This window comes from Euleptes europaea, chromosome 18, assembly GCF_029931775.1.
Source record: "Euleptes europaea isolate rEulEur1 chromosome 18, rEulEur1.hap1, whole genome shotgun sequence".
NCBI lineage: Eukaryota > Metazoa > Chordata > Lepidosauria > Squamata > Sphaerodactylidae > Euleptes > Euleptes europaea.
The window spans coordinates 10,612,448-10,629,880 of NC_079329.1; the positions used below are offsets into that span (position 1 = coordinate 10,612,448).

Below are 17,433 nucleotides of genomic sequence, written 5' to 3' on the forward strand. Positions count from 1 at the left end.
CTGGCTGAGCAGGGAGGAACCAGGATTCCTGGGTTCAGAAGGAGTGTTACAGGAAGGTTGGGTGCCATGATTCCTGGATTCTGTTCCCAGTTTTGGAAAAGTACTGGGGTTCAGTGGATTATAGGGCAGAGCATCCAGGAGCCACGATTTCATGTTCACCTCCCTTTGCTAATAATGCCCAAGAGATCAGAAAAAATGGCCCTGCTAAAAATCAGCATTAGTTTATTAACAAAGACAATAAAATGCCAAAATAGGAGATGACACTCCCCCCTTCTGTTTCACTGAAAGGGGGGGAACATTTCCTTTCCCTCCTGTAGGGGAGGGGATAAGCCCCTCCTCTTCCCCAACCTGGGCACTAGGGTCTCACCCCCAATACATCACATTAAGGGGTCCAGAGATGGGTTACTGGGGTTCACAGCCACGTAGCAAAGCGCAGTTGTACAGCAAGTCGACAGGGGCACCCCCAAATCAGTACCCCCCAATCCTGTGCTCCCCTCCATAATCCAGTAGGGGAGCTGGGTACAGTCCCAAATCATCTCCTGGTGAAGTAGAGACCTGCAAGGAAAGAGACCCCGTGAAGGTCACACCAGAGTGCTCAAGAGTCGTTGAGCTATAGATCAGTTCACATACAAGGCAGCAACATCAAATCACTTGTGCTCAACTTATGAATTCCCAGGAATTGAATATCCCAGCCACTAGATGGAAAACAAAACCAAAGCAAGTCCTCTACATATGTGCACACAATCATCAAAAAGGTAAAGGTAGTCCCCTGTGCAAGCACCGGGTCATTCCTGACCCATGGGGTGACGTCACATCCCGATGTTTACTAGGTAGACTATGTTTACGGGATGGTTTGCCATTGCCTTCCCCAATCATCTACACCTCACCCCCAGCAAGCTGGGTACCCATTTTACAGACCTCAGAAGGATGGAAGGCTGAGTCAATCTTGAGCCGGCTACCTGAAACCGACTTCCGTCGGGATCAAACTCAGGTCGTGAGCAGAGCTTTTGACTGCAGTACTGCAGCTTACCACTCTGCGCCATGGGGATCTCAATCATTGTGAGTGTGTTAAGTGCCGTCAAGTCGCTTCCGACTCATGGCGACCCTATGAATGAAAGTCCTCCAAAATGTCCTATCTTTGACAGCCTTGCTCAGATCTTGCAAATTGAAGGCTGTGGCTTTCTTTATTGAGTCAATCCATCTCTTGTTGGGTCTTCCTCTTTTCCTGCTGCCCTCAACTTTTCCTAGCATGGCTGTCTTTTCCAGTGACTCTTGTCGTCTCATGACGTGACCAAAATACGATAGCCTCAGTTTAGTCACTTTAGCTTCTAGGGTCAGTTCAGGCTTGATTTGATCTATAACCCACTGATTTGTTTTTTTGGCAGTCCACGGAATCTGTAACACTCTCCTCCAACACCACATTTCAAAGGAATCTATTTTCTTCCTATCAGCTTTCTTCACTGTCCAGCTTTCACACCCATACATAGTAATAGGGAATACGATGGCATGAATTAATCTAGTCTTGGTGGCCAGTGACACATCCTTACACTTCAAAAAAATTTCTAGCTCCTTCATGGCTGCCCTTCCCAGTCTCAATCTCCTTCTGATTTCTTGGCTGCAGTCTCCCTTTTGGTTGATGGTGGAGCCAAGGAATAGAAAGTCTTGAACAAATTGTCAACCTTAAAGTTGTGTAATTCTCCTGTAGTCAGTACTTTTGTTTTCTTGATGTTCAGCTGTAGTCCTGCTTTGGCACTTTCTCTTCTAACTTTCAGCAGTAGTTGTTTCAAATCTTCACTATTTTCTGCCAATAATGTAGTATCATTAGCATATCTCAAATTATTAATGCTTCTCCAATTTTCACTCCACCTTCATCTAAATCTAACCCAGCTTTCCTAATTATATGTTCTGCATATAGATTGAAGAGATAGGGAGATAAAATGCATGCTTCCTTTGCCCATCTATCCATCCACAGCAAAAAAAATGCAACAAAAGCTGGATGGGTATCTGGGGATGGTCAGGTAAAGCCAGGGTATCTGCTATACTCACCAATGGTCCAAACAGCCACTCAAGGTCCTTGGTAGCCAGGCTGGAATCGTGCCGTTTCCTCAAATATCAGTTCTTTCAGCCTCTCTTTGGGCAGGTCATCCAGCTCCATATCAAAGGTGAATGGTTCCTCAGCAACCGGCTAGGACGGGGCACAAAGGAAAACGGTTTTCAGAAACCCTGTTGCCCAAACTTTGTCCCTCCACCCACCCACCAATCCTAACCCCACGAGTCCCTAGTGTGCCTCTCCCATCCCATCAAATCTTCATCCCCGAAGCACCCTATCACCTCATCCGAGGGGTCGTAGTACTGCTCTAGGTAAGAATGGGCCAGCGACTCCTCCACTGTGATGCGCTTGTTTGGGTTAAAGGTCAACATTTTGTCCAGCAGGTCCAGAGCTAGACAGATCAAGGAAAAGGACACTGTCAGCATTCAGCCAGCAGATGGCAACTGGGAAATAAAACAGAATCATAAAAGGAACAGAAGTGGGCGAGACAATGGTGCATGCCCACAGGGGATAGCAGAGCAATTCGGCATGATCAGCTTAAGCCACCAGTCCCATCGGGAGGGACCCACGTGTAACTTGTGCGCTGACCTAACATGGATTGGACCAGCGGCACCACCACATCGTAATTCTTAGCATCATGCATGCATTTAGTCCACATCCTGTTTCCAGCAGGGGGCAGACCATACGCTTCCAGGGAGTCCACAAGGCCATGAAGACAACGGCCTTCCCCTTTTTGAACACCCCGGCACCCAAGATTCTGAGGTTTCCTGCCTTCAAACCAAGGACATTTCATTTGTTATCGTGTCCAATAACCACTCACAGGCTTTTTTTCTGTGCAAGTGCCTGACCCTTTTTAAAGTCATCTGGCGTAGCAATTGTCAAAAACTTGTAGTGGAAAACTCAACATTAACTCTCTAGTATCAGAGGAGCATGCCTATTATTTTGGGTGCGTTGGAAGACAGGCAGGATGGTGCTGCTGCAGTGGTCTTGTTTGTGGCTTCCTGGAGGCACCTGGTTGGCCACCGTGTGAACAGACTGCTGGACTTGATGGGCCTTGGTCTGATCCAGCAGGGCCGTTCTTATGTAACTATGCTTTAATGAAAAGTTGCATATTTCTTTTCAAAAGTTCCGTAATTTTGAGTTTCTTAAGATCTCTCAATTGAATGCCGTCTGGCCTCAGTGACGTTACTTTGCAGTTGGTTGTCTCTCCACAGATGTTGCCCCATTGTTTACGGATGTTGTAAACAGTGGCTTGCATGCAAACTGTTCTCCAAACATCTTCCATGGTGAAGCCTGAAGCCAAGAACTCATTTGGCTTCCCTGTGATTCTTCCCATCTTTCACGTCAACCTTTGCCATCTAAACATTCTACTGCTTCTTTGACTGGTTTTTTTCTTATATAATTTAAATACTGCTCATTTTTACATTTTTAGTAATTTGCTCCTCAAATTATTTTCTTGAATATTTTTGTTTCACCAGATTTTATATTGTTTGGGAAAAAATCTTCGACTTTCTGAACATGAACACAGGCATTTTTGTGGCGGTCTGGACAAAACTAATGTCCTCTTGAACTTGTTTGTGCTCCTTTCTACTCCATGGTATACATTTTATCTAAGCCTCTATTAAACACTGTATCGACCTACACTATGCTTATAGATGTTTTTTTGTATGAATGGCTGTTGACTTCCACGGTGTAATCTGCTTTGAGTCTTGGTGAGAAAGGCCGACTATGAATACAGTAAATAAATAAATACATTCCAATTCAGCATGTGTTAGGGTATAGATTAAGAAACCAGAGAAGATGTGCTGTTTAAAGAGATACAATTCAGTTTCATACTGCAATTCTGAATTAAGAATGGGCTCTCAGAAAATCAGAGACAGACAAAGGGTCATCCTGGGATGTGGAAACGGGGACTGTCAATAATAAGCTATGCATGCTGGGACACAGGCCACTTCCCATATCTTCTGTCCTTTGTCTCTCTCTCTTACCTTTGGGATCAGCCTTAGGGAAGAGTTTAGCCCACGGAACCTTGGGCTTTTGGGGCAATGACTGGAGATAGTTTCGAGCCTTCATGTTGATGATGCAGTTCAGATCATCCTGAGACGGGGAACCCAGAATGCCTAGAGGAATGGGAGGTCAGAGAGAGCTGTCAGGCAGCAAGTTAAGGGGAGAGCCCTAGAGGAGACACATAGGCTTCCAAGACTGCAAAGAGGGTGGTCTCTGGCATAAAGAAAACTGTAGACAAAGACCAAGAAGGAGAAGGAGTTGGTTTTTATATGCTGACTTTCTCTACCACTTAAGGGAGACTCAAACCGGCTTACAATCACCTTCCCTTCCCCTCCGCACAACAGACACCCTATGAGGTAGGTGGGGCTGAGAGAGCTCTAAGAGAGCTGTGACTAGCCCAAGGTCACCCAGCTGGCTTCGTGTGTAGGAGCGGGGACACAAATCCAGTTCACCAGATTAGCGTCTGCCGCTCACATGGAGGAGTGGGGAATCAAACCCGGTTCTCCAGATCAGAGTCCACTGCTCCAAACCACCGCTCTTAACCACTACACCACGCTGGCTCTGAGGCAGAAAATAGGCGGAGTTTAGAAAACCTCTCCCTCCTTCCTCCCCCTTACCCAGGATGTGGTTGAGCTGGTCCAGGTAGTGCTTGCCAGGAAAGATGGGTCGGTTCGATAGCATCTCGGCCAGGATGCAGCCCACAGACCATATATCAATGGACTTGGTGTAACCCTGGGAAGGGGGAAAGAGACAGAAAAAACCCAGGATTCGGGGACTTCCTTGGCTCTTTACTGTCCTCACCTGCCATTCTCTATCCCTCGCAGAATCTTGAAACTGTAGCCCCAGCAAAAGAACAGTGCTCGGCCTAGACTCAAAGGGCATCACGCATATGTCAAAGAGTGACACATTCTGTCACCGCCCTCGGAAGGATGAGGAGGGTGGGAAAGGGTGAAAGAAGGAATACAATCCCAAGGCCTTGAAGAGAAGGCTGAAATTGAAACCTGGAGAAGGTCAGCCAGAGTGAACCAGGATAGCAGGCAAGCAAGGGGCTGCAACAAGAAATGACTTGGTACATCACTGGGGGTGTGTGGAATGGGGTAATACATAGGCAAAAGGGTAAAGATTCACCTTCTAGATACTGGCTGAGCGCTCACTCCTTAGGTTAACTAAGAACGGTCATTGTGTTCTCCTCCACTGTACTAAATAAACCTCTCTTTTCTTTCCAGAGAAGTCAGGAATCCTGACTCCCAGCTAACCTGGTAGACTTGACCTCACCCTCTTTCCTGATTCAGTAGTTCTGACTCCCAGATCCTCCCCTCCCTAATCATCTTACCTTGGAATTAAGCATGATTTCAGGAGCTCGGTACCAGCGAGTGGCAACATACTCTGTCAAGAAACCCGTGTGGTCGTGGTCTGGATCAGCAATCCGGGCCAGGCCAAAATCACAGATCTGCAGACAGACAGAAGGATAGGAAGGCAAAAAAAGAGGTTACAACAGAAGAGAGGTTGGGAGGAGGTGGTTTGTACGAAAGTTAGCAGAGGGCTGCTGAACAGCACCTTCAGGTCACATGTGGTGTTGATGAGCAGGTTGCTGGGCTTCAGGTCCCGGTGAAGCACATTGGCAGAGTGAATGTATTTCAGCCCTCGGAGAATCTGATAGAGGAAGTAGCAGATATGATCGTTGCTGAGCTGCTGAGTCTTCAGCAGCTTATAGAGATCGGTCTCCATCAAATCTTGAACAATATATCTGCAAACGGAAACAGGGACCCCCTCAAGCAGAGGGAAAGCAAGGAGACGAGTCAAGGAAAGTAAGTTTTTTTATTGCCTGCCTGCACATGTGTGCACAGTCAGCTGAACCACGGTCACCAGAAGCTGGTCCAGACAGACAGCTTACAGCACGTCTACCTACAACAGAAAAGGGCTTTATTGTCATGCAGCAACTAAGTCCAGCTGTATGGGCTGGCTCAGTGACAGTATGAAGGCAGCATTCTGGGCCAGTATTATGGGACGCAAACAGAATATGAGGGGAGAAGATAGTTTCTTAAGCCTGAACCATTGGGAGCATAGCACCTTGGAACCGTATGAACACAAGAGGAAGCCAGTGCGATGCCAGCTTGTTGTGGCGCAGATGTCAGACTAGGATTTGGAAGACCCAGGTTCAAATCCCTCCTGCTTTCCCATGAAGCCTGGTGGGTGACCTTGGGCCAGTCACACTCTCTCAGCCTAGCCAACTTCACAAGGTTGTGGTGAGGGTAAAAATGGAGAACGGGAGACAGATGTATGCCACCCTGAGCTCCTTGGAGGAAGGGCGGAATGAAAATGCAAATAAATAAAATAAGCGCTGGAGCACGGGCGCAATCTATTCCCAGGAACCATGTTTTGTGGCAGCCGAAGCTTCGGAGCTGCAGGTTTGCCTCAAAGGCAGACGGAAGCACTAAATCCAGGACACGACGTGGCCCATCCACGTGTGTGCCTGTCCATTTGTGCAGGTTATCCCTGCAGGGGAGGGGCTGTGGCTCAGTAGAGCATCTACTTGGCATGCAAAAGGTCAAAGGTTCAATCCCCGGCATCTCCAGTTAAAGGACTAGGCAAGTAGGTGATATGAAAGACCTCTGCCTGAGACCCTGGAGAGCCGCTGCTGGTCAGAGTAGACAACACTGACTTTGATGGACCAAGGGTCTGATTCAGTATAAGGCAGCTTCATGTGTTCATGTATGTGTTCCAACACCAGAACAGACAACATCTTGGAATGAAAAGATACACATCACGCATCTGATCAATGGTAGGCGCACGCAGAATGTCATTGATGCCAATGACATTCTCATGCTTAAAGCGCAAGAGGATCTTGATCTCACGCAGGGTGCGCTGGCAATATGTCTGGTGTTCAAAGGGACTGATCTTTTTGATGGCAGCCCGGATCTTGTTGACATGATCATAGGAAGAGCTGCAAGAAAAGCATAAGATTAGAAACATTGGAACTGTCAGGTCCACACACACACTTTAACTTTCTCCTTAATATTCCCAGCATTTTTGATCAAATTGCCAAGTACCTTCCCCCCCCTTGCCCACAATTTAAGAAAGCAGTTTTGTAGTCCTTAATAGCAAATTAGAGAATGAACTCTTTCCAAGAAAACCACCTGACCGTTCCGAGAGAACGCACAAATTTCAGAATTCAGTCAATAGGTTGAATGGGAAGGCAGCAATTTAAGGAAAGGCGGGACAAACAGCAGACACCGTGTACGAACAAGACAGTACAGTCACAGTTATATACAAAGCCCAGCAATTTGACACAGCATATCAAGTGCTTTGCCTGGTGTCAAAGCCACAGAGCTTCAAAACGACACAGCCCAAAAACCCTTGGGACATGTAGTAGGAGAACAAAACCCTAAAGAAATCGGGTCTCAAATAAGATGGGCATGAATGCTTTGGAATGAGAGGACTGGTAGTGTGAATGTCCCAAGTACCAAAGCTTTTAACGGAATGGATCCATCGTTTTTAACTAAGCACATTTTGAAGGGCTTGTTCTTTCTTTTAAGGTTCTAAAGGGACAAGGAACTCGAAGGACTGTCTCTCCCCTTTCTGTACCACCTGCCAGTTCAGATCCTCTTTCCAAGCTGTTTTCTCTGTGCCCCCGCCTGCAGAGGTAAGATGGCAATCAGAGACAGGATGTTTTCAGTGGCACCTCCCCTTTGGAATGCTCCCCCCTTCAGGCTCATCTGGTGTCTACCTTACTGTCCTTCAAATGCCAGGCCAAAACATTTCTCTTTACATAGGCCTTTAACAGAAGGGTTCAACTTTTTCAGGTTTTTCAATGGCGGGCTTCTAGCATGAAAGATGTTTACATTTACCTTTTTTGGCCACTGAATGTCATTTTGTAATCCACCTTGAGTCCAAGGGCGTTTTCACACATGCTGAATAATGCACTTTAGCAATCATTTGCAAGTCGAGTTTGCCATTTTACACAGTAAAATCCAGCTGCAAAGTGCATTGAAAGTGGATTGAAAATGCATTGTATGAAAGCACCCCAAGTGAGAAAGCTTGTAAATAATGTAAATATATAAATAAATGTCTAACAGCCTCTTCCCTTGTTTTAATATTGGTATTTTTAATGGCTGTTCTTATGATTTTATTATTATTTTTTAACTATGTGAGTTGCCTTGAGTAAATGAAGAGGCAGTGTACACATTTCCAAAAACAAATAAAGATGGTGACTTGTATGCTAGGCCCTAGTTGTTGCCTCATACTACAGAGGCTAGGTTTGGTAAACTGGGGTACTGTAAAGAGTATCTTAGCACAAAGTGCAACTGTAGACAAAAATGTGTAACAGCCCAGAAGGCTCTAGGAACCATATAGCTTAGCATCAATCTATAGTTTTAGGTTAACCTGAGCACAAATCCGACGTGTTACGATTTCCTCAGGGGGAGGGGCTGTGGCTCAGTTGTAGAGCATTTGCTTGGCATGCAGAAGGTCCCAGGTTCAACCCCCGACATCGCCAGTTAAAGGGACTAGGCAAGGAGGTGATGTGAAAGAACTCTGCCTGAGACCCTGGAGAGCCGCTGCCGGTCTGAGTAGACAACACTGACTTTGATGGACCAAGGGTCTGATTCAGTATAAGGCAGCTTCATGTGTTCAATAAAGATAGGTGAGCATAAATTGGGCACTGAGTAATACCAGTAAAATTAAGGTATTAGAACACAGGTATTACAACAAAGACAGCAATCCAAAACAGTGAAGGCACTGAATGAGGTTCACAGCCACACAGCATTTAGGAGCAGCACCAGAGACCCAAAGGCTAGCCAGTGCCTGACTCAGCACGGCTTCTGTGCTGCTAACAGGCCTTGTGGCAAGAAATTCATCAAGCATCCCTTCTCTATTCACGGCTGCAGCGACCAAAAGAAGAGAGGAGCTCCAGCCACTAAGCTTGTCACCAAAAACGCTGAAGGCACAAAAAGCACCTGCCGACAACTTTAGGCTGGCCCAACGCCAGCCAGATGCTGGGCAGCCACAGGTGCCAGCGCGGAGAATGGTAAATACTGGCACGGAAGAACAGTGACCTGCGACAGCCAATCACTGGGAGGGGCGGGCAACACCACAGGGACTGGGCAGGGCCCGGGTGCGTGTCTCTGGATTGCAATGCCATTTGCAAGAAAACATCTGCCGGCGGATGAATCCGTGGCAAAGGAAACCTGCGAGTTCAATGAGTGGGAAAGGGAATCTTGGGCCATTTATGCACGGGAGGCTTTGCCTTGGATTTGCCGTTCTCTACATGCACATTTCCCTCGTCCGAATTCTCAGAACTCAACAATAAGCCCCCATACAGAGTTCTGAGGATTCGGACGGGGGAAATGTGCATGTAGAGAGCGGCCAATCCAAGGCAAAGCCTCCCGTGCATAAATGGCCTTGCTTTTCGGTGGGGCGGTGCAGCAGCTAGGAACCAATGTGGAGGGTATCTAAGCGGTGGGTCCAGTATTGGTGAAAGACAAGCACGAGGGGGGAGGAGGAGGAGGGGGGGAATCGGTAACTAGGAAACAATATGGCGGAAGTCTACTTAAGAGGATACGGTGAACGCGAGAACCCGATTTGTGGGGCACGCCAGCCAGCCAGCTAGGTACGGCATCGGGCAGGGCCATGCCGGGCAGTTCGCGCTCACTCACCAGACCATGCCGTACGCCCCCTCGCCGATGTACTGCAGATCCGTGTAACGCGGCCCCACGTCAAAAACTTGCCCCTTCACCGTCTCCACCCCCAGCCTCGGAGCTCCTGGCACTGACACGGGCCCTGCCCCTCCCGGGGCCGCTGTTGCCGCCGCTGCCGCCATGGCCGATGCGATCAAGCGTCTCCTGCAGCCGCTCCTATCACTGCTTCACCCGGAACCGACACCGCCCGAGAACACTGCGCATGCGCCCACTCGGGGGAAAAAACCGACGCGCCGCCACTGCCCATGCGCTTCGCGCTGGCTGCGGCTCGGAAAGCCGCCTAGGACGCATGCGCTGGGTTTGCCCGCTGGCGTCCAGCAGGCCGCAGCGGGCCCGGATTGGAGTCGGACGTCACTCGCTCAACCCGGAAGCGCCGCGCCCAAAACATTCCACTCCAGCGACGCCCCGCCCCCGCTCTACCCCCTCGCGCGCTTCTCTGGCGCTAGGCCACGCCTCTTGGCTCAGCGCGCCTCCAATCAGCTTCTCGGAGCGGCTCGTTTCATCTACTCCTAAGGCCCGCCCCGAAAGACTCCCCAGCCGCCGAGTCGCGTGTTCGAATCCCGGTCGGGAGTCTGTTTGCAGAAAGGGGCGGACGTAAAGGGCTCGCCCCTCCTGTGGAGGGAGGACCGGCTGGTAGCAGCGGTTGCAAACAGAGGCGTCTCGTCCAGGGCAGATGTGCTGGCAGTGGCGGACTGGCCAGGGTGTCAGCTTGCCCAATGGCAAGTGGGCCCTGTGGGCCCCCTTAAACGTTAGACAATATATTAAAAATGTTAATGACCTTTTAGCAGCTTGAAAATGTAATAGAAGTTCCAATACTATTACTGTATGCAACTAAAATTTTAATCGTACTTTTTTCCACTTATGTGTTTTTTGAAAATTTTATTTATTTCTTATAAAAATTAAATGATAGTCAGTCAGCTCCGAGCGATAGTAATTCCCTTCAGGGGGCTGCCATTCCACACCTAGAGACCAAACCTAAGCAGATCTCCTCAGAAGTAAGTCCCATTTTGTTTAGTGAGGCTTAGTCCCAGGAAAAGGGTTTAGGGACACGGCATCATTCTATATGCAGAAACCAAATTGATTCATGCCCTTGCTTTTCTTGATTCCTTCTTTTATTTGCAATTTTGCCAAGCATCGTTTGCGGGACTTGGGAGCCCAGTCAGGTCAGTTAAGTTTATAGGTAGTCCCTATTATGTCCAATCAGCCTTCAGACAGCTCTTGCGGTTTCCTTTTTTTTTTAAATACATCCCATATACAGAAGATTGAGTGTATGTAGATAACATTTTATTAATTTAGATTTCTAACCTACTCCATCTCTGTGGAAATTAGCAAAGCTTCATCTGTGGGATTTCTGCCTGTCGCTCTGTTGTGACAGACATCAGAGCTCTTCTAGCAGCCATCAAGAACTTCTCTCTGCAAGCCTTTGTGGCCTTTTTGCATAAAAGGAGCTATTTGGAAGGCGTGCTGTGGAGGGACGGAGAAAGAATTGTGGAACTCAGGGCCACTTGTGGTTTTGTGCATGTCATCATCTTCCTTGCTATGAATCATGACCTAATGGGAGGTAGCATTCCAGGATCATAAAATTAGGGTGAACATTTTTTGTGATTTCTAATCCACTTGCATGATTTTGAGAGGCTAGCTTGAGATGCAGAATTTCTCAGGCCCTTTGGGAAGGTTAGTAATATTTGAGTTTTTGGACATGTTAGTTGGCGAGAAAGGTGAACATGACTGATATTTTGGGACACCTCTTGAGAACCCTGCTCCGAAAGTGAAACACTGATGCAAATCTTGCAGGCGGAAAAAACAGCTGCTTGTATTTCATGCATCTCCCTTAAGGTCTCACAGTACAGGCAGTACAGCATTGTTTTTCCACTCCCAGGTTAGCCCTAATATATATTTGTGACAAGAAAATATATTTGTGACAAAAAAATACTGCGATCCCAGAAATTCTGCCTTGATAGTTCATTGTCATTCATGACACCAGTTCACCTGTTGAATACCAAATTTGTTTAGAGGGAAGAATGCAAACAAAATCTGCTTCCATACATCATTGGATATTGCGCTATACTTTTACTTTATTAACAAAGCTTCTTTGACCAGAGATCTTGAGCCATACAACGACTTAAGTTACCCCATACTATAAAACATCCGATAATAACCAACATTATTAATTCTGAACTGGAGGGCGCTTCAAAAATATTACAGCAGACAAAAACTTAGCAGTTTCTTGACAAATATCAGCTAGCAGACAAATATCAGCTAGCACCTTTGACTCAAAAGCAAGTTGATACTTTCTCAAAGTAGCGATAATCCACAATTCTCTAAGTGAAGCACATTACACACAGAATAATAACACATGGTCAATAGTCTCAATTTTACCAGTAGGATGGTTGTCAGAGAATGGAATTCCCTTGGGGTGCCCATTCAATTCTGCTGTAGGTAGAGCATTCAATCTGCCTAACATGAATGCACAACATCTGCTCGGTACAATAAGGTGTCTTAGATTGTGCTATTATTGTGCCATAGCAAGCTTTTGCAACTGGATTGTCTTATGCGCACAAGAAAATTGAGTTGCAAATGATTGCTTCTCGTGGGATCTCGGAAGCTAAGCAAGGTTGGCTCTGATTAGTACTTGGATAGGAGACCACTAAGGAAGTCCAGAGTTGCTACACAGAAGTGGCCAGTGGCAAACTACCTCTGAATGTCTCTTGCCTTGAAAACCCAGTGGGGTTGCCGTGAATCATCTGTGACTTGACGGTGCCTCCTCCACAGGCGTTAGCACAATATCCAACCATGTGTGGATGTGGCCCCAAAAAGGCTTCTTGGGGCACATTCAATCCTAAGGGTTGAATCGAAACAGTCTGTTTTGCGAATGGTATACCTTTCCACCAGCGGAACACCCCTCTTCTATTGGAGGAAGGCTCCACTCCTTTGAGGAAGGCTCCACGGTTAGCGGGACGCTGTTTGAACTCAACCCAATCAGGTTTATTGTGGCATGATCTTTTGTGGATTACAGTCCAGTTTATCAGAGACACAAAGAGCTATCCTCGTTTGGCAGATATATGCGTAAGTGGGTAAATAAGCAAGAAATGTGAACGGTGAGCTAAAAGTCTGTGACGTGCAAGAGGTTTGGCCGGTGGCATTTCTATGTAAAGTTCAAATGTGTACAGGATAAACCCCGTGGCGCAGAGTGGTATGCTGCAGTACTGCAGTCAAAAGCTCTGCTCATGACCTGAGTTCGATCCCTACGGGAGTTGGTTTCAGGTAGCCGGCTCAAGGTTGACTCAGCTTTCCATCCTTCTGAGGTTGGTAAAACAAGGACCCAGCTTGCTGGGGGTAAAGGGAAGATGACTGGGGAAGGCACTGGCAAACCACCCCGTAAACAAAGTCTGCCTAGTAAACATCGGGATGTGACGTCACCCCATGGGTCAGGAATGACCCGGTGCTTGCCCAGGGGACCTTTACCTTTAAACCCTGTGATCATGCACCAGTGCAGTCATCGGTGCTTCCACAATTCCCTAAACTCATTTAATACTGTAATGGGTATTGACTGAGCCCTAAACAAAAGAGGTTTTTTTCCCCCTTTCATTTTTGTGGCATCCCTTGCTGGATAAGCAGATATCTTCCTTTGCTCTTGAAGGATTCTTTTCTTTTTTCTTCCTACACTCTTACAGCCTTCCCGTCACACTTCATTATTCACCTTGCAACAAACAAAAGAGTCCTTTGACACCTTAAAGTCAGGTTTTTTTGGGGGGGGAGGCTGTTAGGCATGCGTCAGGTGAAGAGGACATTTGACTACAAAAAAAACCCTCATGCCACAATAAACCAGTTTCACCGTGTAGTCTTAAAAAAAAACGATAGCCCTTTAAGCCCAATGAATTTCAATGCATTTCCTGTGAGTCTTTAGGGCAGGGGTGGGGAACCTTTTTCCTGCCAAGGGCCATTTGCACATTTATAACATCATTCAGGGGCCATACCAGGTGTAGATCTCCTAGTGGGGGGGGGAGAGGCTAGGGTTGCCAGGTCTCCAGCCACCACCTGGAGGTTGGCAACCCCAGGGGAGGCCACGCAAGAAGGCCTGGAGGGCGCCCCCGCTCCTCCCCCCTCCCAGGCGAAAGGGCAGCCAGCGGTGGGCCCGAGCAAACGAGGTGCCAGGGGGGCGCAGCCCGCAGTCGATCAGCAAGGGAGGAAGGAAGGAAAACAGAGAAAGAGGAAAAGGGAGAGAGGGAGAAAGAAATGGAAAGAGGGGGAGAAAGAAAAGGACGGAGGGAGACAAAGAAAGAGACAGAAAGAGAGGGAGAGAGAAAAGCCTCCCCCCCCCCCACATACACACACCCGGCGGCCCCACACGACCTGGCCCCAGGCTCCATGCCCTCCCACCCCCAGAGTCCACAAAAAAACTCTTTCCCCCCTCCCTCTCGCTGTTCAACAGCTGACAGGCAGCAAGAGGGGCTTACAGTGTGCCCCGGCGTTCCTGCACGCTGAGGCTATAGGGGGCAGCCTTGGGGGAAGCATCCCTCCCCCTCCTCTTGCTGACCAACAGCCGTCAGTTGGTGAGAGGAGGTCCAAAGGGCGCCACAGCGCCCATGCAAGCCGTGGCCCCAGGAACACCCTCAGGGAGGGCCACCCTGTGCTGCGCCTCTGCAGCAGGGCCCCGGAGCTCCCGAGGGCCACAAAAAATGTCCTCGGGGGCCACATACGGCCCCCGGGCCTGAGGTTCCCCATCCCTGCTTTAGGGTACCACTGGATTCTGTTGGTTTTGCGGCAACATATAGATAGCTACACTTCTATTTAATTTTATGGTTGTTGCTTTAATGATTTAATTTTTTTTTCATTTTATGAACTGTCTTGAGCAGATCTTTGTCGCATGTCTCAAATTAATAAATGCATTTTTGTTCATTAAAAAGGTCTATGCCTTTAGATTTTGCATAAATTATACTGCAGTTTTCAGTCATTTGCATACCCTTGTTAAGGGTATGGGCAGGATCATAAATTGGTGTCCACAACCCACCAGAACTATTATCTGCGAATTCTTCTGGCTTCCAAGTTGTGAGCCTGCACAGGTGCTCATCCCACACTTTCGGTCAGATTAGTAGCAGTAGTGTCTCTGTGTTTGGTGTGTTACAGAGCATCTGCTAGATGAAATGTCTTTGTCCTGAGGAACTTAGTTGGCCAAATTCAGTTGCTTTTCAGCTCCTTTCTTGCTGTGGGCACTCATGCCAAAATGCGAGTCATAGAATCATAGAGTTGGAAGGGACCACCAGGGTCATCTAATCCAACCCCCTGCACAATGCAGGAAATTCACAACTACCTCCCTCCCCCACACCCCCAGTGACCCCTACTCCAAGCTCAGAAGATGGCCCAGATGCCCTCCCTCTCATGATCTGCCTGAAATCATAGAATCAGCATTGCTGACAGATGGCCATCTAGCCTCTGCTTAAAAACCTCCAGGGAAGGAGAGCTCACCACCTCCCGAGGAAGCCTGTTCCACTGAGGAACCGCTCTGTTAGAAAATTCTTCCTAATGTCTAGAATAGATGGAAACTCTTTTGATTTAATTTCAACCCGTTGGTTCTGGTCCAACCTTCTGGGGCAACAGAAAACAACTCGGCACCCTCCTCTATATGACAGCCCTTCAAGTACTTGAAGATGGTTATCATGTCCCCTCTCAGTCTTCTCCTTTTCAGGCTAAACATACCCAGCTCCTTCAACCTTTCTTCACAGGACTTGGTCCCCAGACCCCTCACCATTTTTATTGCCCTCCTTTGAACATGTTCCAGCTTGTCTACATCTTTCTTAAACTGAACGCAATACTCTAGGACAAGTCTAACCAAAGCAGAGTAGGTGAGGTCTAACCGGACCAGAGTCCGCTCCTACCAGGCAGAAGTTCCCCCAAACAACAACTCTGGCGACGCCTCAATCTGTTTTTGTGCCCGCTCCCCGCCCCACTTCTGCTGCCTACAGCTAGAAACCCCTTTCTCTCTGCCCACTCCGGCCGCAACCCACAGACTTGTCAGGTGCATTGCTTGGGGGAGGGGAGGACCATCCACAGCCATTAAAATAACCTTCAGCATTTCTTTTGTCAAATCTCAGATGCTAATCATTCCCTTGCTACTTGAGGCCAAAACAGATGTGATAGACCCATTCACAGATATCAGACAGCAAACGCATGGCTAAGAATCTTCACTGCCCTAAGGACTAGAGATTGGAACATAAGGAAAGGCCCTGCTGGATCAGACCCAGGCCCATCAAGTCCAGCAGTCTGTTCACCCAGTGGCCAACCAGGTGCCTCTAGGAAGCCCCCATAAGAATATAAGAAAAGCCTTCTGGATCAGACCCAGGCCCATCAAGTCCAGCAGTTTGTTCGCACAGTGGCCAACCAGGTGCCTCTAGGAAGCCCACAAAAGACGACTGCAGCAGCATTATCCTGCCTGTGTTCCACAGCACCTTATATAATAGGCATGCTCCTCTGATCCTGGAGAGAGTGGGTATGCTTCATGACTAGTATTCATTCCGACTAATAGCCGTAGATAGCCCTTTACTCCATGAACATGTCCACTCCCCTCTTCAAGCCTTCCAAGTTGGCAGCCATCACCACATTTTGGGGCAAGGAGTTCCACAATTTAACCATGTGTTGTGTGAAGAAATACTTCCTTTTATCAGTTTTGAATCTCTCACCCTCCAGTTTCAGCAGATGACCCCGCGTTTTAGTATTATGGGAGAGGGAGAAAAACCTCTCCCTGTCCACTCTCTCCAAACCATGCATAATTTTATAGACCTCTATCATGTCTCCCCTTAACCGCCTTCTTTCCAAGCTAAACAGCCCTAAGCGTTTTAACCGCTCCCCATAGGACAGTTGCTCTAGTCCCCTAATCATTTTGGTTGCTCTTTTCTACACCTTCTCAGACTCTGTAATATTCTTTTTTAGGTGTGGTGACCAGAACTGTACACAGTATTCTAAGTGTGGTCTCACCATAGATTTGTACAAGGGCAGTATGATATCAGCAGTTTTATTCTCTATTCCTCGTCTAATTATGGACAGCATGGGATTTGCCTTTTTTACAGCAGCCGCACACTGGGTTGACATCTTCATTGAGCTATCCACTACCACCCCAATATCCCTTTCTTGGTCTGTTGCTGCCAGCACAGATCCCAACAGTGTATATGTGAAGTTGGGATTTTTTGCCCCATGCATGGTGACTTCCATGGAAACTGGGATCCCAAGGGGCACCCTGCCCAGGAATAAAATCTGAGTTCTTAAGGAATCAAGGCACACAGGCTTCTTGGAGGTGAATGGATGAGGAGAGGAGAGAAAAGTTTAGAAGTGTACACAGCCAGATTTTAAGACACACAAAACAGTCTCTAAAGCGCTTCAGGTTATATCTTTTCTAGGAACCAATGCTAATGGCAGGGTAGGAATGCTCCGCAGAAGTCTTCTGGCAGAAGAGCTCCACACAACTTGGAAACCTGCGACCCTGTGGACGTTTTCGGTTCAGTGAGATAACCTGGTTTCAAACTATTTCTCGTTCTGTCGGCCTGGCAGGAAGCCGCTGAGCTACGCAGAACTCTTCTTCGGGCGAAGAAATCTTTGCAACTTGGAAGCCGGCTTCTCTGCCAAATACAGGTGGCTCAAGAAGGCAATTGTAACGGTGGGATAACTATATATAACCGTAACAGTGGG

General features: G+C 47.7%; 1 protein-coding gene across 1 annotated transcript; it reads right to left on the reverse strand.

Annotated features, from left to right (window-relative positions):
* Positions 1 to 64: 64 nt before the first annotated feature.
* MAPK3 (mitogen-activated protein kinase 3) lies at positions 65 to 9,952 on the reverse strand. Its single transcript, XM_056863864.1, has 9 exons — positions 9,712 to 9,952; positions 6,819 to 7,001; positions 5,615 to 5,804; positions 5,391 to 5,507; positions 4,675 to 4,789; positions 4,039 to 4,170; positions 2,332 to 2,441; positions 2,047 to 2,185; positions 65 to 555 (listed from the first exon to the last, which is right to left on the reverse strand). The coding sequence occupies exons 1-8, from the start codon at positions 9,873 to 9,875 to the stop codon at positions 2,066 to 2,068; spliced, it is 1,131 nt and encodes a 376-aa protein (XP_056719842.1). The 5' UTR covers positions 9,876 to 9,952; the 3' UTR covers positions 65 to 555; positions 2,047 to 2,065.
* Positions 9,953 to 17,433: the final 7,481 nt, after the last annotated feature.

Excerpts from the sequence above, each read along its gene's own strand:
- MAPK3 (XM_056863864.1), bottom strand. The coding sequence starts at position 9,875 with ATGGCGGCAGCGGCGGCAACAGCGGCCCCGGGAGGGGCAGGGCCCGTG. Across the intron at positions 7,002-9,711 it reads GGGGCGTACGGCATGGTCTG|CTCTTCCTATGATCATGTCA; the intron begins GTGAGTGAGCGC and ends CTTTTCTTGCAG. Across the intron at positions 5,508-5,614 it reads ACACCACATGTGACCTGAAG|ATCTGTGATTTTGGCCTGGC; the intron begins GTGCTGTTCAGC and ends GTCTGTCTGCAG.